The 26743-nt window shown below is 46.6% G+C and overlaps 1 protein-coding gene across 1 annotated transcript; it reads left to right on the top strand.

Moving 5' to 3' along the window:
* Positions 1–12730: 12730 nt before the first annotated feature.
* On the top strand, positions 12731–17454 carry LOC144100456 (uncharacterized). The gene is made up of 3 exons (XM_077633413.1): positions 12731–12804; positions 15045–15276; positions 17003–17454. The coding sequence occupies exons 2-3, from the start codon at positions 15079–15081 to the stop codon at positions 17117–17119; spliced, it is 315 nt and encodes a 104-aa protein (XP_077489539.1). The 5' UTR covers positions 12731–12804; positions 15045–15078; the 3' UTR covers positions 17120–17454.
* Positions 17455–26743: the final 9289 nt, after the last annotated feature.

Below are 26743 nucleotides of genomic sequence, written 5' to 3'. Positions count from 1 at the left end.
CCACGAGAGAAGAGCGAAAGGCGCGAAGAAGCTGAAATTCATATTTTGACTACAGATAACTCAGCTTCTACTGAGCGCGTGCAAAAAAAATTCTTGAAGCGGAGTGCCTTAACTTCCCAGGCATACCGCGACTTTATTAAGAACTTAAGAATGGATCCACACCAGCTAGCCTGACAACTTCCTTTTCGACTTTATAAGGGACCCTTTCAGAGCCCCTTTAAATCTCCTTACGCTTCGTTCATGCGGCTGGTGGCATGATGGCTGCCTCCTAATGTTTAAAATACTGCATTGTTACAGTGCCGGTTGTACTCAGCGCTCGGCGCCCGACTGGGTCGTCTGGAAGGCATGCGTCGTGTGGGTGTCCCGCCCTCTAGGAGACAGCGGGACCACCAGCCCATGGTGAGCGAGCAAGACAGAACTCTCTGATGACACTTGGTTAGATGGCCAGGGCAAACAAAGGGATGCATGCATTGTTGTTGTTGACCTTGACCCTTAAATTTGACCTGAACATTTGACAATGCAGTGGGCACCACATACACAATGACCTTCAATGCCTCACAAGGTGATACCGAACTTAACGGTGCGGTGGTGTGGCCAAAGCTACGGTAGTGTGACCGCGTGATCATAGCATTGGGTACCTGACCTTGACCTTGAGATCGGATTTGAGACCGTGGAGATCATGCTTAATAGAGTTTTTCTCGTATAACTAGGTTCATGCCCCCATGAAGCCCAGTCATTTTTTTTTTGTGAAAGCAGCCCAAAAAAAATCTAACCTTATAGTCTGTTTTGGACTGAAAATCCTTGCTCGAGAGAAGAAATTCATCGCAAAGCTGATATCTGAAGCAGCTGCGCATTGCTAAATGCCCTATGAGGAAGTGCTTGGGAAGCCGCTGCTGGCGCCCCCATTTTCAGTAACCCTGGTATTCAAGTCTCATATCAGAACTAGAAAACATTCCACTCAAGTATGAGTCGGGATGAAAACAATATCAGTGCTTCGTTCACGATGTCACCCTGAGTCAGTCTTGTCACTTTCGCAGGGATGGCCCTTCTAGACAAGTGGTACCTCCCATCAGCCCTGGAACGTCAAGGCTCAATGCCTAAGTCTAAACTTCATGGGTGAGCTTTTTAAAGCTGTGAATTTACTGCATTTGCCTCAATACAGTAAACTGCACCATGCCCTAAAGGATCTCTCAGCAGCCAACAGTTACACCTGCACAGTGGCTGTGTTCTGCTTCAAATCTATTCCCTATAGCTTCATTCCTGCATTTATCATTGGTCAGTTCGGACACCCTGCCAGGCCCAACCCGGGATGGGTAAAGGTTTTTACCAGGGCACGCCGTACCATGCCCGAGACAGCTACTTCCATCTGACGAGACAGCTACTTCCGGATTCAGATCCCTGGGTCATTATTGTGACGGGAGATTCATAGGCGACTTCAGTAATGTTACTGAAAAACTGACACAAGCGACACCATTGTGTGCCAACAGCGACTACAAAGTCATTGTTAAGAGTATTCTGGTTATGACGCCTAACGCTACGAACAGATTAAAACTACTTGTCATGGAGCACAGCTACCTAACGGGAAGGGTGGCTGTATTCGAGAGGGAGATTGTCGCTGCCTTTTATAGAAATGTTTAGCAAATGTCTTTGTAGGCCCTGACTCCCCGAAAAAAAAAACGCGAAGTGTTGGGAGTGGAATCCTGCTCTGGAATTGAAAAGAAGATATCGTCATCTGGCGAATGCTTAAGCATAGCCATGTGCTATAAACCACGGAGCTAGCAAAACCGGAGCGCGGTTGCCATTCCGAGTACGAACGCATCCTGTAGGAAACGACTTTATCTAAGATCGGGCAGCTGTACACCGACATCGGCATCCTTTCGTTAGCCGTATACAAGGTTAAGTTAGTAATGGTTGGTAATGGGATAAGTAGAATGTATAAATGAACCTGTAATGGCTTCTCTGGCTCCACTCACGGCCCTCACTTCGTATACGAGGTAGTGTTCGGTGTCAATGTCCAGAACACGCCACTTCCTCTACTCTTCACTACTGCGGCCTAAGTCTAGTTCTTGAGAGATTCCTTTAAACTTATCTCTCCAAACTAGGATATAGTCCTGTTGTTCCACAAGGGGCACACCTGGGTTCTGAAAACTGCATGGCCTAAGTGGTTTAGCACGACGGCCAAGAAATGCCCTCATGACTCTCATAACTCCATCCAGGTTGCACTTTATCTTAACATTTTCTAAGTGGCTTCCCTTACGAGGGCTGCTTTATGAGAAGCAAAGCCAGAAGGAGGGCTAAGGTACTTAGTGGACTAGCATAATCTTCTCTATTGGGATCGCCGTTGTCCTATCGCTATTTATATAACCAGAGATTAGGCTGCAAATTTTTCGATTCTACTTTTGCGTGAGCTGCCATCAGCCTATTCCTTCCTGACTTGCATTATTTCTAATGGCTAAATTTAATATCTTCGTTGTTTTGGACGCGCGAATACCTGGAACAGCAGTAAAAGAACTAGTTAAAAAAATCCTTTCGTAGAGTAAAGAGTAAGGACAAAGAATGTTAATCCATTAAAATCAAAGAAATAAAAAATACACGCAGTACCTACTGGGATTACACAGGAGACGCCTGATTCCATACACTACGTGCACAAGCGGACACCAACGGAAGAGAGCTATGTTGATCGTCGTCAATCTTCTATGAATCTGAACTGTCAAAAATACTAGGTCAATGCAGTCAGCGTATGCTTCGACTGCAAGTAAGGTCGCAGTTCTAGGCTATTAGATTTCATAGAATCAAAAAGCCCGCAAGTGTTCAGACATGTGGCTCCGAATTTCTTTCATTTGGCTCCCCGAAAGTGAAATGGCAGCGTGTCGGATCATCGCACTGGCAAGTCGCACTGGAAAATCGACGCCATGCGCCACTCAGGCGGAACACTGGGAGTTTTGTACCATAGGCCACCGCCTTGAGTTCATGATAGTGCAGATTCCATGCAAATTGAGAGATAGATGGGGCTAGGATAATTCTGACAAATCGAACTATACACTAATTTGAGCGCCACGTCTAATGTCTGATGTCAACATGCATGTCCGCTGCCGTGGCTGAAATTGCATTGATTAATTTTGCTGGCCTGCTCGCCTTGTCTCACGAGCTAAGTGCAAAAGCCCCTTTCAAGTACTGCGCATTGTGTGTTCTTAAAAAAATCCTGGAAACACAATTTTTAACATCCTCTGTGCGCATACACATTGTGCGAACCCTTGACATGGTGACTGAATAGAAAACATGACAAATAGGCCAAGCACTCATCTGAAAACTATTGCTTAATCATAAAAATACATCGAAAAGCTTATCTCACCAGTGATACAATGTGTTCAAGCTTTCCCCTCCTCTGGTGCTCTGCTTATCTGGGGTGTGAAGTGCTTGGTAAATGGCACCGCGACTCCACCTCGAGTAGTCGGAAATGCCTTTTGTCATGGCGCTCTTTATCCATAGGTGCCCATGTGCCATAAAGTTCAATAATCATCATCAGCTTATCTCAGACGAGTCTATGCATTCCTACCCGTCTGCTGAGGGAGTGCTCGAGAAGCCACTGCTGGAACCCCTGTTTACTGTAAACGTGATATGCTTAGGCAGTTATTAAACAAGAAAACATTCCACTTAAAGCTGAGTGGTGATCAAAATAATTTATCTGCGTTTTCTATATTATATCAGCTTGAATAGGTCTTGTCAGTCCTGCATAAATGGCGCTTCTTGACAAGTGGTACCTCTCCAAGTCCCGACGTCCCGGTTTTCAACGCCTAAGTCTAAATGCATGGGTGAGTTTATGGCTGTGTTGTGCAGTGACTCGGCTGAACGTTTTAAAATTTCACTTTTTCGAATTGTACATCGCACAGAAGCGATTGTGCGCATCTGAGGAATAATTGAGATGGTTTGTGTCCGTGTTTCCACGAAGCTGCACTGTATACCGTCTCTGAACGCAAGTGTCGCTAACAAATAAGCAGAAACAAATCGGCGCTATCGTTTGCTTTCTTCGCGGCATTGACTTTGGACCGCATCGATGGCGACATTAATGGCTCACCGCAGGATGCCGTGAATCTTTGATCACCACCTGTCATTGTAATCGTTTTGCGTCGTGTAAAAGAAAGTGTAACACATGTAACAAGTTTGTCATCGCTACTGGGTGACCTTACTTATTGGTTTGCATTGACGTTGGCCCGCTGTGTGCATTGTCATACCAGTTTTTGCATAGGTCTGGCGATGGTGGTCTTGGTGATGTCTTGCTCCAGCGCCTTGCACCTAATTGGCATCGCAGGGGGACTGCCGTATGCAACGCGATTGACCACAACGTTACGACAAAAGTCCGAAGAACTGGTTAAAGGTCGGACACTGAAGGGAGTTCGGCATTTCGCTCTAGCATTGTAGGCAACTATTGACCAAGCCAATAGAAGCCAATTCTTGCGCAAGGTTGCTTGAAGACGATTGCTATAAACGAGTGATTTTTTCGTCACCCCACAAACGGCCTTCGTCGAGTTATGCATAAGACATCACCGCAGTTGGCTACAATGAGTTGCAATTGCTGGCTTGGTTTCTACAACCATCCTCCCGATGCCCTTTTTCATTCTGGAAATACCTCGTCCATGGGATCAAGCCGCTCCTTTTACCACTGCTTGAGAATGGTCTATTACGAATCTATCACTTTCGGATGCCCATACTACATAGATGACCGTAGGCTTCGATGAACCCAGTCGCTGTGCAAGAGTGTCATGAAGAATAGTCGATGAGACTAGCAGTACCCGATTGAATTAGCGCAGTAAGCCGGAAACATGCCGCACATATATATACACACAATAAGCTAAGCACAGCAAGAGACGTTCTGTTACGCGAAACAAATTATGTCGCCTCCCGCTTTCCGAGGAAGAAATTCTGCCGAAACGCTGGTTTTCTTTCCTCAGCGATGAATTCCAAGCATTGTTGGAAAATGGAGTGCCACGTTTACACCTGTTCTCGCTGAGAATGTAGCAGCAGCAAGAATCTCTTCGCTAGATGCTATTTACCGTACATGAGTGCATTAAAATACTCCAAGCCGTAAAGGATATATCTCAACAACCAGCCATACTGCCCGCAGAGTCGCTTCGTTCCGCTAGAATTATTTCCTCTGTCGCTCCTTTCCTGCCCCTGTCATTGGTTAGCTCGGGCATCCTTCCCGGACCTACTTAGGAGGGGTAAAGTAATTGACAAGAAATGGAATAGTTACAGCGCACGATTCGACGTTGTAATATTGCCCCGTCGTGGGTGAGCTCTGTCCACCAGTCGACCTCAAAAGTCAATTTGACTGCAAATCTAGAAACTAGCAACGCGCGGGCCTCCATGCATGCGATTTATTATCATAAAAGGCAAGACTATTTCAGTATATTTTAAAAACTAAAAGACGTTCAACTCAAGTTTGAGTCGCGATGAAAACAATTTATAAGCGTTTCCTTTCCGATGTCACCCTGAATCTGTCTTGTCACTTCTGCAGGGCAGGCGCTTGTAGACAACTGGCACCAGTAGCACTGCTGCGTCCCGGCTTTCAACGCCGAAGTGTGTCACGGGTGAGTTATGGCTGTGTTGTGTGGTGACTTGGTCGAACCCGTAGAAATTCCAGGCTTTCCAATTAGGCACCGCAGGGCTTCGACTGTGCGCATCTGAGGAATGATTGACGCGTTTTGCTCCAGTGTTTACACGAAGCTGCACTGTGTACTTTCTCTGAACGCAGGCATGGCGAAGAAATAAGCAGAAGAAAATAGGCGCCATTGTGTGTTTTCCTCGCTGCATTTACTTAGGACCGTGTTGAGGACTACATTAATGGGTCACCGCAGGAAGCCGCCAATTCCACGATCACCACTTGTGATTCTGATTTTTTTTTCATTGCATCAAAAGAAAATGATTGCAATCGAACGTGTTGAACAAGTATGTGACCGGTGCACTGTTACCTTACACGCTTGCACTGACATTGGCCAGCCGTGTACATTTTAATACAAGTGCGTGCAGAACCCTGGCGATGATGAGTTCAAAGCTCCAGTGGTCCGCAGAACAACGACGCACTAATGCATCCTGTGCGCAGTGGATAGAACGTTGTAGCATCGCTTTTCTCAGTCCTTATCACACCATTCTTAATCCCTACCGTCCCGTCAAGGTTCAAGTGTGCACCCTCAGTGCTAGAGGTACCCTGTCTATTAAGCTCTCCCGCCATTAAAGGATTTGTGAGCTAAAACGCCGTGCGAGTTGTGTATCCGCTAGGCGACAAGAAACTGGTTGTTGAAGGATGTTTTCTTGCACTTGAAAGGGCGGCCTCTGTGTCATTTTTTTGAAGCAATAAAAAACTAGATAAAACAGTTTTGAAGGAACCATAAGCGCTATGAAAATAATTTAGGCTTTTCTCCTGCTTGTGGATGCTTGCACGAGCTTACACGTTGTCTCTACGCAACGTACCGCTTCAGACCATGTGTGCAGCATAATCTCAAGGAAGTCTACTGCCGGTCTAAGCATTACTGCCGGACTAAGCATTACAGCATTACTAAGCATTACAACGCTGTTTAAATGAAACGCTTGTACCTTTGATCTGGGGAGATGCAGTACCGGTCACCCTTCCAGACTTCACTGTATTCGGGTACAGGTCTACCACAATAGGGCAAGTGCCTCTCATAGTAAGCTCAGCCAGCAATGGTGTGTGCACGTCATGATGTCACCTGGTTGTCTAGCATGCCTGAGGGAATGCCACATGAAATGTAATTAATGGCGTGTGCACGTCATGATGTCACCTGGTCGTCTAGCATCCCTGAGGGAATGCCACATGCAATATGATTAATGGCGTGTGCACGTCATGATGTCACCTGGCTGTCTAGCATCCCTGAGGGAATGCCAGATGCAATGTGATTAATGGCGTGTGCACGTCATGATGTCACCTGGTCGTCTAGCATCCCTGAGGGAATGCCACATGCAATGTGATTAATGGCGTGTGGATGTCATGATGTCACCTGATCGTCTAGCATCACTGAGGGAATGCCACATGCAATGGGATTGATTGCAACGTCATAACAAAAGTCTGAGAACGCCTTCGTAATTCCGTATGGTGAGTTTTCACCCTTAAATTCAGGAGCTACACCGTGAACAATATAGGCAGCGGCCCAGCAATTATGTGCGCTGCATTTTCCAATACACCCATACTTATCTGATTGATTAAGTACACGTGTATTGAAGAGGGTGGTATCCATACTGCTTGTGGGTGGGTCTGCAGTCCAGGTACCCGGGGGCTTCTGCCGACCTTCTGGCGTTGAAAAAAAGCGCTGCCTGGTCACCGAGGCTTGCGCAGGTTTTAACCCTTCAATGGAAATGCGGTTAGTTCCGCTGTGCGGTCTCTTATATTTGCCCCAGGGCTTTGACATTTAGAGGCAGAGTAAAGATGTTAACGAGCATATGCACTGCACGATGGAAGTGCACATTAGAGGTGTGTTGATTTTCATCTTAAAACCTGCCGTAGAACCTATTTTTCTCTAGGCCTCATTTATCCCCTTTAAAGGTCGTCTCAGGTTGCCAGCAAGAATGCAAAAATGCCGATATTGGATACTTCAAAGAAATAAGAGCGAAATGCATGGCACCATAATGAAATAAGGTGGCGAATGAAAATAATTGCTGCGAAACTTCTGGCAGAACCACTTACCATTCCTAATGGTTTCGTTAGTGAGCGACAAACTTTGCCAAAGGATGCCGTTTGTTTTCTATAACCAAATTTCGACGAGAAAGAAAGGAATTCCAGCCCACGAGAATACATGGTGAATATGTCAGTGCGAAAGACAGGGACATGAAAGCAGACAAAACAAGCGCTTACTCGCAATTGCAGTTTATTGAAGTGAACAGCCCAGTGAACAGACGAGTCTTTTGTGCTGCTAGATTTACCATGACGCTATACCATCTTTCTCAAGTTTATATCCTCTTGTGGGAATACATGTCTCACCTCATCAGTGTTTAATATTTATAGGCTGTATATAAAATGAGACATAGGAGACACGGATAAGGTCGACAGACGAAATGCTCCAATCATGCAACCGTACGCACGCCACTGTTGCTAGTGCTTTTCTCGCGTGTATGTAGTCTGTCTGAGGGATCTGGTTTGCGTGCTTTAAACCTGCTTCGTAACATGTTCCACAATATGCGGCACCCCGCAGGACGTGGCCAGAGAGGCGCTGGTCCTTCGTTGTCATGGGGACAACATTCAGAGGACAGGATGTCGTTGCTGCGCCGCTGTGTCATGGTGGACCGATCTCGATCGCTCGGATGCGCATTGGTGCCGAGCTAATGTGTGGTTCCAGTGGTGATGTACTGCGCCGCGGAGCTCGAATAACGTGTCCAGCTGGACCTTTTCTGCGGAGCTTTAGTAGCTGCGGAAACAGCTTTTGGTAAGTACGTAGCTCGCTGTAGACCATCATATTTAAACGCGCATGCGGAATCCTTTAATCCACTTAAGGTGTTTAGTGTTCATTTTGGCAGTGCTTCGTGACACACTAAATCTAGTAAAGACGAGATGGGAAAAGATTTCTAGTGATTCTGTTTAACGTTACATGGCTGTGGCATGAGCTGCACGCATGAAAAAGGGAACCGTTATTGCGGGCAGAACTCAGCGGATATCAGCCACTACGGTGTCTGATGGTTCTCATGCTTGGCTGATGACCCCGAAAGGTGGGGGTTCGATCCCGGCCGCAGCAGTCGCATTTCGATGAGTATGAAACTAGAGGAACGTGTACTGTCCAAGTCGGTGCACGTTAATCAACCCCAGGTGATTAAGATTATCTGGAGCACTCCCCTACGTCGTTCGTGATAACCTGAGTCACCTTAGGACGACACCCCGCGTTTCTAATTCAAGGTAGTTCAATTGAATGTGTTTATTACCGACAGCATGGTAAATTTTACAATTCTAAGGAAATGGTCTGATCTTCTATACGATGCTATTGGCCATAGTAAATTTACAGCATGAGAACTCCCCCATTACACTAGACGAGGCGCCAGGGAAAGAACACCACTATTCAGGATTATAAACTTTCTGGCAGGGTGTTAAGAATTCTTATCCTCTTTTCGGAATAACCATGGAAGTCACACATCTCGCCATCTCTCTTTTTGAAGTTGTAAGCACTTAATTGTTTTTTAAGGTGGCAATACGCAGCACAAAAAAAATTAACCTAAAAATTTGGGAAAGGTGAAACGATTTGTGTGGTGTTCATTTGCTTTAACATGACAGGGATTTGTGAAAACAAGTAGCTGCGTATCAATGCAAGAAAATCTTTCTAAAATCAAGTTCTTTAGATAAAAAAGCTTTTGATTTAATGTAAATCAAAACAGCTTCCCGACAGCTTGAGAGTAAGCGCTGACGTTCGCACTTTGAGATATTTCCGGGCTGCTTCTGCTCACCAAAATGTGTGCCATGTATCTTCGATCTTCATAGGAAACTGGAGATACTGCTATAGCGTGGTACGCCAGAAAGTATCGGGCGTTTCAGCGAACACTTTCAAAAATTTTCAAAAAAACTTTTTGGGGTAAAAATATGTCTTCTGCAGCGCAGTAATAGCTGTGTTGGCGGACAGCAGAAAACCAGTCTATCGTCTTAGGCAGTAAGCTGCTTAAGCAATTTTTAATAATTATCCTTTTAACTTGTATACCTCGCGCCAAGTTGCAATTCGAGATTTGCAGCCGGTGGTTAGTAATAACCATATCTGTTTTTAGAATTACTAAAACGCGATTATCCTCGCCGCTGTGGCTCGACAAAATTTGGCTGCATCGCGCGAAAATACATTCGCTTTCAGAAGCATGCAGGCAAAGCAACCCCTCTAGTGCATGTAACAAGTCGAAAATGTAAAATTTTTACGAGCCACCACGCCAAGTGTAATCTGGTTTTCAAAACTCTAAAAATTATATGGCTACTACCTATGCCCAGCTAGAAACATATAATTGCTACTAGGCGCTTAATTCTTCGATTTAAAAAGTATTATATTTAAACAGTTAATAAATTTTTGTTAACCAGCTTACTACTTCAGACAATTCACCTGTTTTGTGGTGTCCGCCAACACTGGCAATACTATGCCAGAAATGGGACATTTTTTACACCGTAAAGCCTATTTTTGAAAAGTTTTTGATGGTGTTCTCTTAAACACCCGATATATGACTTCGGGCTTTGTCTTCGCAAGAAGCCGCCGGTGGTTTGGATTTGGAGCGTGTCCGATATCAGCCGGGCATTTGGATGCTTGGTCACCTTGTCCACACAAAACTTGCAGATCTGGTGCGCCCCGTCTGCTGGCTGTAATGCGGCAAGTGTGGCGCGTGCATTAAGAACCACAGTGGGGCCATTTCTATCTGAGGTTCCTGCCGGAGTGATCTGTCGGTAGGGTTTGGGTTGAGGCATTGAATTTTCATCGCGTAATTGTGGAACACCCTGTCGGCTACGCGTGTAGAACGCGCAGGTAAACTGATGCACGGACGCTGCTATATCCTTTCTGAATCCTGAATTTGCCCTCTCTCGATTTACACCTGCCATATTGGGCAGGTGGCAACCTGCCCACCAGGCTGCCGAACTTTGCATACTACTTCGGGTAAAACGAACCTTAGTGTACTACTTCGCATATAAAGACCACTCGGATGATATAACCTCTCGGTTATATGACCACTCGGATATATAGCCAAACCTAAGTATGGCCCCTCTTTCCGGTTTGGACTTCTTATGTGACAAACTTAGTGTATTCACCTAGGAAAAAACGATATTATTGCGATAAATGGCTAGGTTATGTTATTGTATATTTTAAATACAAAGAGACGCTCCACCCAAGTTGGGCTCGTGATGAAACCAATTTATCACCGCTTCCTTCACGATGTCACCCTGAATCTGTATTGCCACTTCTGCAGGGCTTGCGCTTCTTGAGAAGTGATACCTCGCCAGTAGACCCATGGCGTCCCGGTTTTCAACGCCGGAGTATAACCGTCTTGGGTGAGTTTATGGCTGTGTTGTGCAGTGAGTCGTCCGAGCGTTTAAACAATTCAGGCATTCAAGTTCTGCACCGCACAGCTCCAATTGTGCACCTCTGAGGAGTTATCAATGTGGTTTGGTCCGCTGTTTAACTTAAGCTGCAGTGTGTACCATATCTTAACGCAGGAATTTCTGATAAACAAGCAGAAGCAAATAATTGCTATCGTGTGTTTTCCTCGCTGCCTTGACTTTGGAGTGCATTGATCGCAACATTAATGGCTCACTGCAGGAAGGCACATATCTATTATCACCACTTGTCATTCTGATTGTTTTGCGTCGCGTAAAAGGAAGTGATGACAGTCGAACACATGGAACACGTATGTCATCGCTGCTGGGTGACCTTACTTATTGACTTGCATTGACGTAGGCCAGCTGTGTACATTGTCATACAAGTGTGTACATAGTTCTGGCGATGGTGAGTTTATATGTGTTGGTCTCGGTGATGTCTTGTTTCACCGCACTTCACCTGATTGGCATCGCAGGGGGACAGCCACATGCAACGCCATTTACCGCAACGTCACGACAAAAGTCTGAGGAACTGATTAAAGGTCGGACACTGAAAGGGGTTAGGCATTTCGCTCTTGCGATGTACGCAACTATAGACCAAGCCGATGGAAGCCAATTCTTGCGCAAGATTGCTTAAAGTCGGTTAGTATAAACGAGTGGTTTGTCGTCACCTCACAAACGCCCTTCTTCGAGTTATGCATTTGGCATGACCGCAGTTGGCGACAATGAGTGCCAATTACTGGATCCTCCAACCAGCCTCCCGATTCTTTTTTTCATGCCGGAAATGCCTCGTCCATGTGATCATGCCGCTCTTTTTACCACTACTTGAGAAATGGCTATTTCGCATCTATCTTTTCAGACGCCCATACTGTATAGAGGACCAGAGGCAATGATGAACTCAGTCGCTGTGTATGAGCATCATGCAGAATAGTCAATGAGATTAGCAGTGCCTGACTGAATTAGAGCGAGTAAGCCGGAAACATGCCGCACATATATGCACGCAATAGGCTAAGCACAGCAAGAGGCGTTCTGTTATTCGAAATGAATTATGTCGACTCCAGCTTCCCAAGACAGCAATTCGTCCGAAATGCTGGTTTTCTTTCCTCTGCGGTCAATTCCAAAAAATGTTAGAAAATGGAGTGCTAAGTTCACTCCTGTTCTCGCTGAGAATGTAAATGCGCAAGAATATCTTAGCTAGATGCTACGTACCGTACGTGGATGCATTAAAATCCTCCAAGTCGTAAACGATATCTCAACAACCAGCCGTTCTGCCTGCAGAGTCGCAGTCTCTCGCTACAAATATTTGCCTGTCGCTTTTTGCCTGCCCTTGTCACTGGTCAGCTCGGACACCCTTGCCAGACCTACTTGGAAGGGGTAATGTATCCAACCCGAAATGGAATAGTTGCAGCGAACGATTCGATGTTGCACTATTACACCCTCATGGGTGAGCTCTGTCCCAGTTGACCTCTAAAATGAATTTGACTTCATATCTAGAAACTAGCAACTCGTGGGCTTCCATACAGAATATCCAAGCGATATATTATCATAAAAGGCTACACTATATATTTTAGTATAGTTTAAAAACTGAAAGTCGTTCCACTCAAGCTTGAGTCGTGATGAAAACAACTGATCAGCGTTTCCTTCACGATGTCACCCTGAATCTATCTTGTCACTTCTGCAGGGCTGGCGCTTCTCGACAGCTGTCACCAGTAGCACCGTGGCGTCCAGGTTTTCAACGCCGCAGTATGTCATGGGTGAGTTATGGCTGTGTTGTGTGGTGCCTTGGTCAAGCGCTTAGAAATTTCAGGCCTTCCTATTAAGCACTGCAGAGCTTCGACTGTGCGCATCTGATTAATGACTAACGTAGTTTGCTCCAGTGTTTACACGAAGCTGCATTCTCTACTTTCTCTGAACGCAGGCATCGCGAAGAAATAAGCGGAAGCAAATAGGCGCCATGTTGTGTTTTAGTCGCTGCATTTACTTAGGACCACGTTGAGGACTACATTAAAGGGTCACCGCAGGAAGCCGCAAATCTACGATCACCACCTGTCATTGTGATTTTTTTTCTATTGAATAAAAGAAAGCGATTGCAATCGAACACGTTCAACAAGTATGTGAACAGTGCACTGTTACATTACACGCTTGCACTAACATTGGCCAGTCGTGTACATTTTCATACAAGTGCATGCAGAACTCTGGCGAAGAGTGCATAGCTCCAGTGGTCATCAGAATAATGACGCACTAATGCACGCAGTGTGTCGTAAATAGAAAGCTGTAGCAGTGCTTTGCTCAGCCCTTATCACCACATTCTTCATACCAACCGTCCTGTCTAGGTTCAAGTGTGCACCCTCAGTGCGAGACTTACTCCCTCTATTAAGCTCTCCCTCCATTAAAGCATTTGTCAGCTGGAACGCCGTGCGGGTTGTGTATCCGCTAAGCGACACCAAACTGATGTTCAGGTGACGTTTTCTGCACTTGAAAGGGCGGCCTCTGTGTCATTTCTGAAAAGCAATCAAAATTAGCTAATACTCTTATGAAGGAAGCATCCGCGCTATGAAATTAATTTAGGCTTTTCTCCTGCTTGTCGATGCTTGAACGGGCTTACATGTTGTCTCTACGCAACATACCGCTTCTGACCATGTCTGCAGCATGATCTCAAGGAAGTCGACTACTGGCCTAAGCATGTCAGCTAACGCTATTTAAATGAAACGCTTGTACCTTTGATCTGACGCGATGCAATACCGGTCAGCTCTTGAGCACTTTCACTGTATTCTGGTACAGATCGACCACGATACGGCAAGTGCCTCTCATAGTAAGCTCGGGCAGCAATGACGTGTACATGTCATGATGTCACCTGGTAGTCTAGCATCACTGAGGAAATGCCACATGCAAAGTGATTGATTGCAACGTCACAACAAAAGTCTGCGGCAGCCTTCGTAGTTTTGTATGGCGACCAGTGACTTGGGCTCTCACTGTCGGGCTTGCAGCGTACTTTTCCGCCCTTGACTTCAGGAGCTACCCTGTGTACAATAGAGGCATCGGCCCAGCAATTATGTGCGCTGTGTTTTCCAATACACCCATACCTATCTGATTGATTAAGTACACTTGTATTGAAGAGGGTGGTATCCAGACTGCTTGTGGGTGGGTCTACAGTCCAGGTACCTGGAGGCTTCTGCCGACCTTCTGGCGACGACAAGAAGCGCTGCCTTGTCACCGAGGCTTGCGCGGGTTTTAACTCAATGGAAAGGCGGTTAGTTCCGCTGTGCGGTCTTTTGTTTTTGAACTAGGGCTTTGACATTTAGAGGCACAGTAGAAATGCTAACGAGCATGTCTACTGCACGATGGGAGTGCACATTAGGGGTGTGTCGATTTTCGTCTTCAAACCTGCTGTAGTACCTAATTTTCTCTAGGCTTCGTTCATTTTCTCCTTTAAAGGACGTCTCAGGTTGGCAGCAAGAATACATAAATTCCGATATTGGATACTTGAACTTTCATGAAAGAAATAAGAGCGAAATGCACGGCACATTGTAAAAAACATGGTGGCCGATGAAAATAATTGTAGGGCGAGGAGTTAAGGAATTCCAGCCCACGAGAATACTTGGTGAATATATCAGTGCGAAAGACAGGGACATGAAAGCAGACGAAACAAGCGCTTACTCGCAATTGCAGTTTATTGAAGTGAACAGCGCAGTGAACAGACGTGTCTTTTGTGCTGCTAGATTTACCATGACGCTATACCATCTTTCCCAAGCTTATATCCTCTTGTGGGAATACATGTCTCACCTCATCAATGTTTAATATTTCTAGGCTGTATATAAAATGAGACATAGGAAACACGGATAAGGTCGACAGACGAAATGCTCCAATGATGCAACCGTACGCATGCCGCTGTTACTAGTGCCTTTTTCGCGTGTATGTAGTCTGTCCGGGGGATCTGGTTTGCGTGCTTTAAACCTGCTTCGTAACATGTTCCACAATATGCGGCACCCCGCAGGACGTGGCCAGAGAGGCGCCGGTCCTTCGTTTTCATGGTGACAACAGACAGCGGACAGGATATTGCTGCTGCGCCACTGCGTCGTGGTGGGCCGATCTCGATCGCTAGGACGCGCCTTGGGGCCGAGATAACGTGTGGTCCCAGTGGTAACCGTTCTGCGGCGCCCAGCTCGAATGACAAGTCCAGCTGGACCTTTTCTGCGGAGCTCTGGCAGCTGCGGAAACAGCGTTTGGTAAGTACGTACGTACGTACCTCACTGTAGTCCATCATACTTGAATACGCATGCGGAATCCTTCATTTAGCTGAAGAGGTTAATTGTTTATTGTGACAATTTCTCGTGGCATATACACTAAAACAAGTAAGTAAATATTAGATTAGTAGAGTCCTCGCGATTCTGTTTAAGGTTACATAGCTGTGGCATGAGCTGCGCGCATTGAAAAGGGAACCATTATTGCGGACAGAAGTCAGCGGTTATCAGCCACTACGTTGGCTGCTGACCCCGACAGGCGTGGGTCCGATCCCGGCCGCGGCAGTCGCAATTCGATGAAGATGAAATCTAGACGAACGTGTACTGTCCAAGTCTATGCACGTTAATCAACCCCAGGTGATTGAAATTATCTGGAGCCCTCCCCTACGGCGTCCCTGATATTTTGAGTCACCTTAGGACGACTCCCCGTGTTTCGAATTCAAGGTAGGTATATTTATTGCCGACTGCATGGTAAATTTCACAATTCTAAGAAAATGCTCTGATCTTTGATACAGTGATATTTGGCATGGTATATTTACAGCCCTAGAACTCCCCTTACACTAGACGAGACACCTCTATTTATGGTTATAATCTTTTTGGCAGGGTGTTAAGAATTCTTATCTTCTTTTGAAATAACCATGGCAGTCACACATCTCGCCATCTCTCTTCCTGAAGTTGTAGGCAGTTAGTTGTTTTTTGAGGTGGCAATTCGGACCACGGGAAAAAATTTATATAAAAATTCAGGAAAGGTGCAACGATTCGTGTGGTGTTCATTTGACTTAACCTGCCAGTCTTTTGTGAATACAAGCAGATGCGTATCACGCAAGGAAGTATTTCTAAAATTAGGTTCTCTAGGTTAAAATGATTTTGACTCAATTTAATTCATAGTAGCTCCCCGATGGCTAGAGGATAAATGCCGACGTTTGCTTCAAGAGATATTGCCGAGCTTCTTCTGCTCACTAGGATGTGTGCCATGTAACTTCGATCGTCATAGGAATCTGGAGATACGGCTATAGCGTGGTATGCCAGGAAGTACCAGGTGTTTCAACGAACACTTTCAAAAATTTTCAGAAATAGGTTTTTTTGGGGTAAATATAGCTTCGGTGGCCTAGTGTTACCAGTGTCGGCGGACACGAGAAAATTGGTGGATAGCTTTATGTATTAGGCTGGATAAGAAATTTTTAATAATTAACTTTTTAACTAGCAGACTTAGGCGTAAAGCTGCAATCAGAGATTTGTAGCCGGTCGTTAGTAATAGCCACATTAGTTTTTAGAATTACTAAAACGCGTTTATCCTCGCCGCTGTGGCTGGACAAAGTTTGGTGTCATCGTGCCAAAATACGCACCCTTTCGGAAGCATGCAGGCAAAGCAACCCCTCCAATGCACGTATCTAGTCGAAAAAGCCTACGTTTGGCAAGCCAAAGCGCCAAGGGTAATCGCGTTTTCACAATTCTGAAAATTTTTTGGCTATTACTAACGACCGGCTAGAAATCTGTAATTACTACTTGGCGTCTGAATCTCCTGGTTAAACAGTTATTAAATATTAGTTAATCGGTTACTACCATTCACCGATTCACCGACGATTCACCTGTTTTCTGGTGTCTGCCAACGTTGCCAATGATATTTTTACCCCAAAATGTTTATTTAAAAAATAAAATTAAAGTGTTCGATTTAACATCTGGTCTATGGCTTCGTGCTTTGTCTTTGCAGGAAGCCACCCGTGCTTCGGATGTGGAGTGTGTCCGATATCAGCTGGGCATTTGGCGGCCTGGTCACCTTGTCCACCCTCAACTTGCAGAGCTGGTGTGCCCCGTGTGCTGGCTGTGATGCGGCATGTGTGGCGCGGGCATTCTGAACTACAGTCGGGCTATTTCTATCTGAGGTTCCTGCAGGAGGGATCTGTCGGTAGAGTTTGAGTAGAGACATCGAATTTTCATCGCGAAACTGTCGAACACCCTGTCGGCTACGCGTGTAGAACGCGCAGGTAAACCGATGCATTGGTGCGGCTATATCCTTTCTCATTCCTGGATTATCCCTCACTTAATTTACTACACCTGCCGCGGTGGGCAGGTGACAACCTGCCCACCAGGCTACCGAACTTTACATACTACCGAGGATAAAACGAGCCTTATTATGCTACTTCGCACATTACGACCACTCTGATGATGTAACCAGTCTGTTATATGGCCAATAAGCCAAACCGAGCAAACCTAAGTATGACACATCTTTTGGGTTTGGATCTCGTGTGGAAAGAACTGAGTGTGTTGACCTAGCATATAATGATGCTATTATCATAAGGAGTTAAATAGTATTTTAGTGCAGTTAAAAAAGTAAAAGACGTTCCAGTGAAGATTAAGTCGTGATGAAAACAATTGTGTGTAACTCTTGACCCCTGACCTTGACTCATCACCTTTAGTTGACCTTTGACATTGTGTGACCTTTGACCTTAAGACCACCCGATGGGGTGATGTAAAGCCACGTGATGACATCCGATGGGGGTGTCGAAAGACATGTGATACCACGTCATAGCCACGTGGTCGTGTGGGTATACATACAGATCGGCTGTCGCGAGCGTGTAGCGGAGCTGCCATGGACGATCCTCAGACGCTTAGCAAGCTTCCTTGCTTTTCGCTGAATTCCGGGTTAATCAAGTTAAGCCACTGCCAATTTTTTCGTGGAATATTTGTTCACGCTAAACGATGCCGACAACGGACGCCGACGACGACGCTGGATTTTCTGCGTCACGGACACTTTAACGGCATCGCGTTTAAAGATGCAATCTCAGCTATGATAGTATGAACAAATAGAGAGATGCTTCGGAACACTTGCGGGATCTGACTGCCCACCCTGACCCTGTGAAGAAAGTGGTTGTTCTCAAAATTTAGTGAAGAAAAAAGGATATCGCACAAGCTAGGCAACGGCTTCAGATTCAGCGAGAGCTGTGATTCGCCGGAAATCCCACATTGAGGCGCCGGCTCCTTACCGCATACGCTTCCTACACTGGCACGGACCTCGTCCGGGTGGACAGTGCAAGGCCCGCCCCACTCTTAGGTCAAGAGGCCGCGGTCTGTGTCTGTATAGGATTTGGTGCTGTTCCAAGCAGGCAAGCTGGTAGCACGTAGAGGTGAGTGAGCGGGTGCTCCCATCGAAACGGGCTCCGGTGGATGCACATCCGGGCTCCACACAGATTCCACAGACCTAAGTTACACGAAGCCGACGGTTAGCTTTGTATAACAGATCTCGCTGTAAAAATCTTTTGCAACGAAATTTGCCCACTGCCGAATATTCACCGTGTTAAGAGCATTGTTCGGAAATCAGAGACGCAAATTTCTATGTAAAGTGATTGAGATCCTGGAAAAACAACGTCATCACCATTTGTGCTTATTTCGTGACGTTTGTTTTGACTAAAAAGCTGTGCTGAGCTGAGCTGCGAAAGCGGTAAATTGAGGCGCGTTCGGGATGGCGTTGCTTCCTGGTTGTGGTCCGACCAAACTGGCTGAGCTTAGTGAATCATCAGCGACGCCTAAAATTTGACCTCGGCTAATTTAGACCACAATCAATGTCCAGCAACAATTGATCACGCCAGACACGATGGCGACCTCCAGATTTTACACGAGCCGCTTCCTAAAATTTGGTCCGGGACATCCCCGAAAAGGCAGTTCACAGCTTTGAGATTTGCGCCATCTCCTTGGCATGGCGTTGCTTGTGACGTCACCAATTACGTCGCTGTGCTTTCACACGTCACACATCGGTTTAAGCGAAGTTAAACCCCAGATAATCTTTTGTTTTAAAGGCAGTAGCTCTGCTTTGGTCGGGATACCAATTTTCAACGGAGTCACTAGCAACACGTATTTCGCTTGGCGCACATGGCTAAGCAGATTTTTACCGGACGTAAGTCATTCGAAATGAGCCTCAGTTTTTAATTGGTTATTCACCACCATACGGTGTTTGCCCCCTCTGCCCACCCTGTCGATTTTCCCGTACGTTTAAATGAATCTCTGCATATTGGCCTCCGCTATTGTCGCGGTTGTGTTTCCAGGTTGCACAGGTTTTCATTAGGAGTACATTGTCGCTGAAATACTGTGCTCGTTGACGTAACCCGAGAGGATAAAGTCACCAGTGAAATTCAAAGTGGTCTTGATCCTCCTTTATACAACACTAGCGCCCTTTTCGCATTTGTAGATTGAAACTCTTTTCTATTTCGTTTTCGTGGTCATCAACGTCCGTTACGGTGACATTTTAAACCACGCACGATCTTCACTTGTGCTCTCCGGCTTACTGCAACGCGTCATCAGGTGCTTGCAATCCAAAGAAACAAGCAAGGAAGCAAGCAGGCTGCCAGTGTCAGCCTCGAGCTGTTTTGCCTACCTGACTTAATGTGGCGCGTCTCCATATTTTTAATAATAATATGTCGATTGTGTGCTCTTCGCTTATTTCTCTTGTGGGCCGAAGATTATAATTATTTCTGCATGCAAGTCAGATTTCATAGACCAGAAAGAAAGTAGGGTCCACTGGGTCCTGCATGGAAAGGTTTCATTGGTTAACATTCCAGTGCGCCTCTTGATAGCAAATGTTGATGACCTAAATTACCAGACTCAGAAATGAGGCTATAAAGTGAAAAACATCTAAACTTGTTTTTGTTTTTGTTTTCTGCCCAAACTAGTTTCATCCACCAAATGGGATATAATGCGTGAACCGTGGGCTTCACGTAACTTAGGTCTGTGGAATTTGTGTGGATCCCGGATGTGCATCCACTGGAGCCAGTTTCGATGGGAGCACCCGCTCATTCACCTCTACGTGCTACCACTTTGCCTGCTTGGAACAGCACCAAATCCTAAAGTCTGGGTTTATGACTGCGGTTGGGATGAATTTAGGTGTTGACATGTAGCCGCCTCCGGAAGGTTTGCATTGAGGACAACACTCGGAATTTGATGACTCCATCAGCAGTGGTTAGATGTTCAACACACTGGAGCAAAGCGGGCGCTTTTTGCAGACGCGTGCAGTGATACTGACGTGTAGCAGTGACGCGAATTCAGTGCAGTGCGGACCAAAATGAAAATTAATCGCCATATGTCGTGCATCGTTCGCTGCTTGCCGCACTTCGAAAAGACTTAACATCTTTATTAATATGCTGCGTGCTTGTTCGTGCTCGCGAAGGCTTTGCATACTTACGGCACGGTGCCCGCGCGTTAGATTTAGGATTGAGAAGTTGCATATTACCCTTCAGCATTTTGCTCCTCGTCGTCCATTATTTTATTGCACTAAATGTACCCGATTTGGGGAGAGCCCTCAGGTTATTTGCGCTACGTCACATCCGGTAAGATGCACAAAGGTGTGAAACGCCGTCAGGGGTATGTGTTGTCCTCTGAGTGCTCTTTAAAAGCTATATAAGCATTCTAACGTACACAGAACAACAGGAGGCATTCCAGTCAAAGTTTGTTATACATTTGGCCTTGAGACCACACATGTAAAGAGATTGCGCGCCCTTGTGGCAAGTCTGCGCATATTTCCGCTGTCAGCTGGCACCTCTCTCCAGTTGTCCCGAATACTCACTGGAAAATCTGTGTAGTTGGAGACATGCCTAATAAGGAGAAATATTCTCTTCGCATACGTTGTTTTGGAAATTACTACTCAATGAATGCCCGCGCACTGTGCGATGTCAGCGCGCGCTAAAGAGCCTCAGGTGGTGGAAATTTCCGGAGCCCTTCACTATGGCGTCCCTCATAGCCTGAGTCGCTTTGGGGCAATAAATTCCCATAAACTATATAAACCAAACTTCCTTCTTCACACAGGACCCACGATCGGCAGAATATGGTTTTCCTTCAGGATGCGCCGATTCACCAGAGCAGCACAGGTAATCGGCCAAATATTGGTACTGTATTGGCAAAGGCTGGGCCTGCAAAAGACCAGTGTGAAACCATCCATCCCTGCCAATATTGAGTCAATTAACTGCGCTGCTTGGGTAGCTGCTCAGCTCACAGATAGTAAACGAGGGCTATTCCTGCTTGTCTATAGTACATACTCCACTGCCGACGCAAATCTCCTTAAGAATGTCTGATTTCACCAACCTTCCGGAGCAGCTGTTGTGGCCCGCTTTTAAGCCTGCAATTTGAATTTCTTGGGTTAGTCCTAGCAGTTACTAGTCCCGGAGAAAGATGAGAGCCCACGTTTGATGTGCTTGACACTCGTACATTCAGTGCTGTACACATGAATGTCTTCCGAAGACGGTTCGAACCCCCATGCGCGCACAACATGTTAACCACCCTTCTTGCCTCTACATGCAGAGGAACAATTTCTCCTACACTCTGGAACGCGGATATGATGGATTGTGGCGCGTGCTCAGCAAGGTGCGGCGAACAAGGCAGCTGCAGCGGTTGCCAGCTTACGACGCCCACCACGCCACCTCCATCACGATCAAGGAGCCGAGCAGCAGGACAGCCGCAAGGCAGAAGAAAAAATGCGTGTGCTTCAGGAACGACACACTAATAGAACAACCACTTTCAGTGAGCAATAAAAAAAAGATTGTGTTCACTGGTTCGTCTGAGATTTTCGCTGGATAAGAAGCTTCAGCAAAATTGCTCTTATGTCGCCTTCTAAAGCACTAAGCAGGAAATATATTGCATATTGCAATAAAAGCGCCGCACCCTCTAGGTTGGCTTGGATAGTAATAGCCGCAATCTGTTCATGGCGGGGACTAGTGACATTCTCTCCAGAAAATTACCTAAATATTCAGCTGTTTCAACGACATCTAAAGGCTGAAGGCTGCACAGGTATATTTAACGACATGTGCTTTCAGAAGTAACCTTCTCCACTGATAGCCTTATCTATAAGAGCTTAATCTTCTAGCCGGTATCAACTAAAACTGTCCTAAACAGAAAAAGTGGGTTGCTGGTAAAATTTTGCTCTGCGCAAAAAAGAGCGCATAAAAAGAGCAGGCATCAAGAAGAAAAATTACACAAGGTTTGATTTAGTCATGTTCTCTCATTCCTTGTGATCGCGCAGAATAGATTTTCCCGCTGAAACATCTGTGGCATTAGAGCAATAACCTTGGCTGCATTTTTCGCTGGCAGGATTATTAGTTCAAAATGGAAAAAAAAATTCAAGGGGCACTTTGCTGACCTGAAGTGCGGTAAGGCGAACGCCTTTAGCGCGATGTTGCTGCTTGTGTGGTGATATGTGGTAAAAATGTTGATTATAAAAATGACTACAAAGAGCGTTTAGGCGGCATCCTTCAAGACCGGCGTGCAGAAGGCGTCTGGAGTGGGAAGCGACCGCATGTTGCAGCGTTGCCAGCGTTGGTGTCCACGGAACGCCATCGCCCGTTCGGCGCGACGCCTTGCCTTTTTTCACTCCCTCCTTTATCCCGGTTTTTCCTTTATCCCTCATTTATCCACAGCGCGGTTCGGGTGTCTGCGGATAGGTGAGACAGATACTGCGCCATTTCTTTTCCCCACAAACCAAGAATCAGAAACCAGTTGGACAATTTAAGGAATGGAAATAACGTCGGTCTGATATATCTCTATGAACACCCGAACCGCGCCGCAAGGGAGGTGGTGGTTACAACTTTATTGCCACAAAATGGAAGAAATTAGATGGGGCTGGGGCGAGTCCAGGGTGGCCTCCAGTCGGGGGCGACCTCTTGAGCCCGTGTGATGGGGCCAGCTGCATTGTTTTTCTTGAGATGGCCAAGAGCTGTGCCATTGCTCCGCCGAGGGAGCTGGCAAGGGTGTAGTCGGAAGGGGTTTGCTAGCGGATTCCCATAATATGTGGTCTTAGGTGGCGTGCGTCCGTCACCGCAGTGCAGGCATGCAGGGTTATATTCCCCGTTTGTGATTAAACATAATCGTAGATCAGCCGCGGTAGCTTAGTGGTCAGAGCGCTCGGCTACTAATCCTGAGTACCCGGGTTCAATCTAGATCGCGGCGGCTGCGTTTCGATGGAGGCGAAATGCAATGCCGCCCTGTGCTGTGCGATGTTAGTGCATGTTAAAGATCCCAAGGTGGTCGATTGGATTGCATTGTAAAACATTTGTCACGTCTAGAGCAGGTTAGAGGAGATACATACTAGATGGCCGCTAGCCCCTGGATGGTGGCGACCTCATTGGCCCGCTCGATTGACCGTACTTGACTCTTGGGGTCCGTACTGACCAACACGGCCTCCCAGCGCTCGGTAGAAGAGAGCTGTATCAACTCCGCCGGAGGCGAGTATGTGGCAGTTCCGGAGCCCTCGTCTACGGCACCTCTTTCTCACTTTCTTTCACCCCCGCCTTCCTTCTTTCCCTTGCGGCACGGTTAGGGTGTCCACCGAGGTATGTGAGACAATTACTGTGAGATAATTTCCTTTCTTCGAAAACGAATTTTCAACATAATTCGTTCCCGCCGCGGTGGCTCTGTGGTTAGGGCTCTCGGCTACTGATCCGGAGCTCCCGGGTTCGAACCCAACCGCGGCGGCTGCGTTTTTATATAGGCAAAACGCTAAGGCGCCCGTGTGCTGTGCGATGTCAGTGCACGTTAAAGATCCCCAAGTGGTCGAAATTATTCCGGAGCCCTCCACTACGGCACCCCCTTCTTCCTTTCCTCTTTCACTCCCTCCTTTATTCCTTCCCTTACGGCGCGGTTCAGGTGTCCAACGATATAGGAGACAGATACTGCGCCATTTCGTTTCCCCGAAAACCAATTATTATTATTATTATTTTATATTATTATTATTATTATTATTATTATTATTATTATTATTATTATTATTATTATTATTATTATTATTATTATTATTATTATTATTATTATTATTATTATTATTATTATTATTATTATTAACATAATCGCTACCGGCCAAGAATGGCCTTTGTAGGCGTTGAGTATAGTGGCTTGCACCCTGTCCAGGTCGGGGTGAGGGGAGGGATACGTTAAGGGAGTTTCGCAGTGCTGTATTCTTCCCTGGACGGCGAGGCGCGTCGTAGAGAGGCAAGAAAGCGGACTCTCTCCTCCTTCGCCCCGGGCGAGTAGCCAGAATGTCAGCTCAAGAGCACCACTGCTCCTTACCTGCCGCGGTGGCTCAGTGGTTAGAGCGCTCGGCTGCTCATCCGGTAGTGGTAGTGTTTTTATTAAAAATAATAGTAAAAAGGAAGGAAAAGATTTTTGCTAGCCCCGGCATCTGCCATCGATATTGAACCACCTGAGCTGGGGCAGCGGAAATAAAGGACAGCAGGCAGAATGAAGAAATGAATTGAAAGAGGTGAGGGGACAGGAAGAGAGGATAGGGGGAGAAGTAATATGTACAAACTATTTACACAATAAGAAATGTGTCCAGGTTCTGCGGGTGATTAGTTCATTTTAGGGGAATTAAATCACACGCGCACAGCACTGTGTTGGTTACAGCTGGAGTGGGGCGTCCAGTTATTAATCGTTCAAGGTAGAACTCGCGGAGCGTTCGGTCACTGCGTGTAACTACCTGACGGAGAACAGACGAGACGTCAAGCCCGTCTTTTCGAGGAATGCACAAAGGCTCACCAAAGTTCGCTCACGAGTGCGAGCACTGCCCTGCGGCCACAATAGCGTCTTGATGGAGTCAGGTAGTATGTCCTGCGCCATATAGGCCGCGAGCATATCGCGACGAGCATCGGCAAACGCGGTACAGTGAAAGAGCAGGTGTTCTAGTGTTTCCACTGCACCGCATCCGTCACACACATCACTCGTCGCGATTCCGTGAGGCACCCGTCGTTCCCCGGGCCACACGCAGCCAATGCGCGCGCGGAGGATCATTGCACGTTGTGACCGTGTAAGTGCGCGACAGCCGCTGACATTGTCGATGCGCTCACCTCCCGCGATGCGTGGGTCGGGGTGCTGCTTTCGGAGATGGTCGGGGATGGCCGCACGCACGTCCTCCAACGCAAGGGGCAGATCGGTGGCAGGTAGTTGGTGTGCAGCGGTCGCTAGCACCCGGTTTCGAATTCGACCGCGGCGGCTGCGTTTTTTGGAAGCGAAAGGCTAAGGCGCCCGTGTGCTGTGCAATGTGACTGCACATTAAACATCCCCAGGTGGTCGATGTATTGTTTCAAGAGGCTTTGTTTTCTCCTGAAACTTCGGCAATTCCATTGCCAGATCTCTAGGCGGTCAGGAGTGCCTGATTTAGAGAGCGGAACCATCCTGGTGGCTGGTAAAGCTCCTGACAGATTCGTTGTCGCTACTCATAGCGACCGCCGCGGTCGCGGACCGGTAGGTTTTTGCTCGAGGGTTGTCTGAGCTGGTAACACGTTTTCTGCTAGGGGCTTTGGTGTTTATGAGTGCTTGTGCTTGTAGCGCCCGTGTGCTGTGCGATGTCAGTGCACGTTAAAGATCCCCAGGTGGTCGAAATTATTCCGTAGTCCTCCACTACGGCACCTGTTTCTTCCTTTCTTATTTCACTCACTCCTTTATATCTTCCCTTACGGCGCGGTTCAGGTGTCCAACGATATTTGAGACAGATACTGCGTCATTTCGTTTCCCCAAAAACCAATTATTATTATTATTAACATAATCGCTACCGGCCAAGAATGGCCTTTGTATGCGTTGAGTATAGTGGCTTGCACCCTGTACATTTCGGGGTGAGGGGCGGGATACGTTAAGGGAGTTTCGCAGTGCTGTATTCTTTCCTGGCCGGCGAGGCGCGTCGTGGAGACGCAGGAAAGCGGACCCTCTCCTCCTTCGCCCCGGGCGAGTAGTCAGAATGTCAGCTCAAAAGCACTGCGCCTTACCCGCCGCGGTGGCTCAGTGGTTAGAGCGCTCGGCTACTCATACGGAGCACCCGGTTTCGAATCCTACAGCGGCGGCTGCGTTTTTTGGAAGCAAAAGGCTAAGGCTCCTGTGTGCTGTGCAGTGTGACGGCACATTAAACATCCCCAGGTGGTCGAAATTATTCCGTAGCCCTCCACTACGGCAGCTCTTTCTTCCTTTTTTTATTTCACTCACTCCTTTATATCTTTCCTTACGGCGCGTTCAAATGTCCGTCAAAATGTGAGACAGATTCTGCGCCATTTCCTTTACCCCAAAACCAATAATAATTATTATTTTTACTCGCTTAACTACGAGTTCTGTAATATCTATGCCCATATTCACTAGTATACTCCAGAGTACATGTATCGAAAGCACCCTTCTAAGACAACACCGTATTCACAAGGCGCGTCTTTGTTCATTCCAATCAATCGAGCTGGCATGGCGGACTCCTCGTCAATGTACCAGTGTGCAACGGAGTCCGGCATGCCAGCTGGATGGTTTGGAAGGAACAAAGGCAGGTCTAATGAATACGCTGCTGTCTTATAAGGGTGCTTTCGAGACTGGTAGTGTGGTGTATATCAGTAATTATGAGCGTGGAATTTACAGAAGCCGGAGTTAAGCGAGTAGCGAAGTACGTTTCCGCTACTTTTCCTCTTCACTTGGCCAGTGGGAGGAGAACGGATTGTTTTTACCATGGGGT

This window comes from Amblyomma americanum, chromosome 8 (genome assembly GCF_052857255.1).
Source record: "Amblyomma americanum isolate KBUSLIRL-KWMA chromosome 8, ASM5285725v1, whole genome shotgun sequence".
Taxonomy (NCBI): domain Eukaryota; kingdom Metazoa; phylum Arthropoda; class Arachnida; order Ixodida; family Ixodidae; genus Amblyomma; species Amblyomma americanum.
The sequence above is the reverse complement of the archived record's forward strand: the minus strand, read 5'-3'. Positions and strand labels throughout refer to the sequence as shown.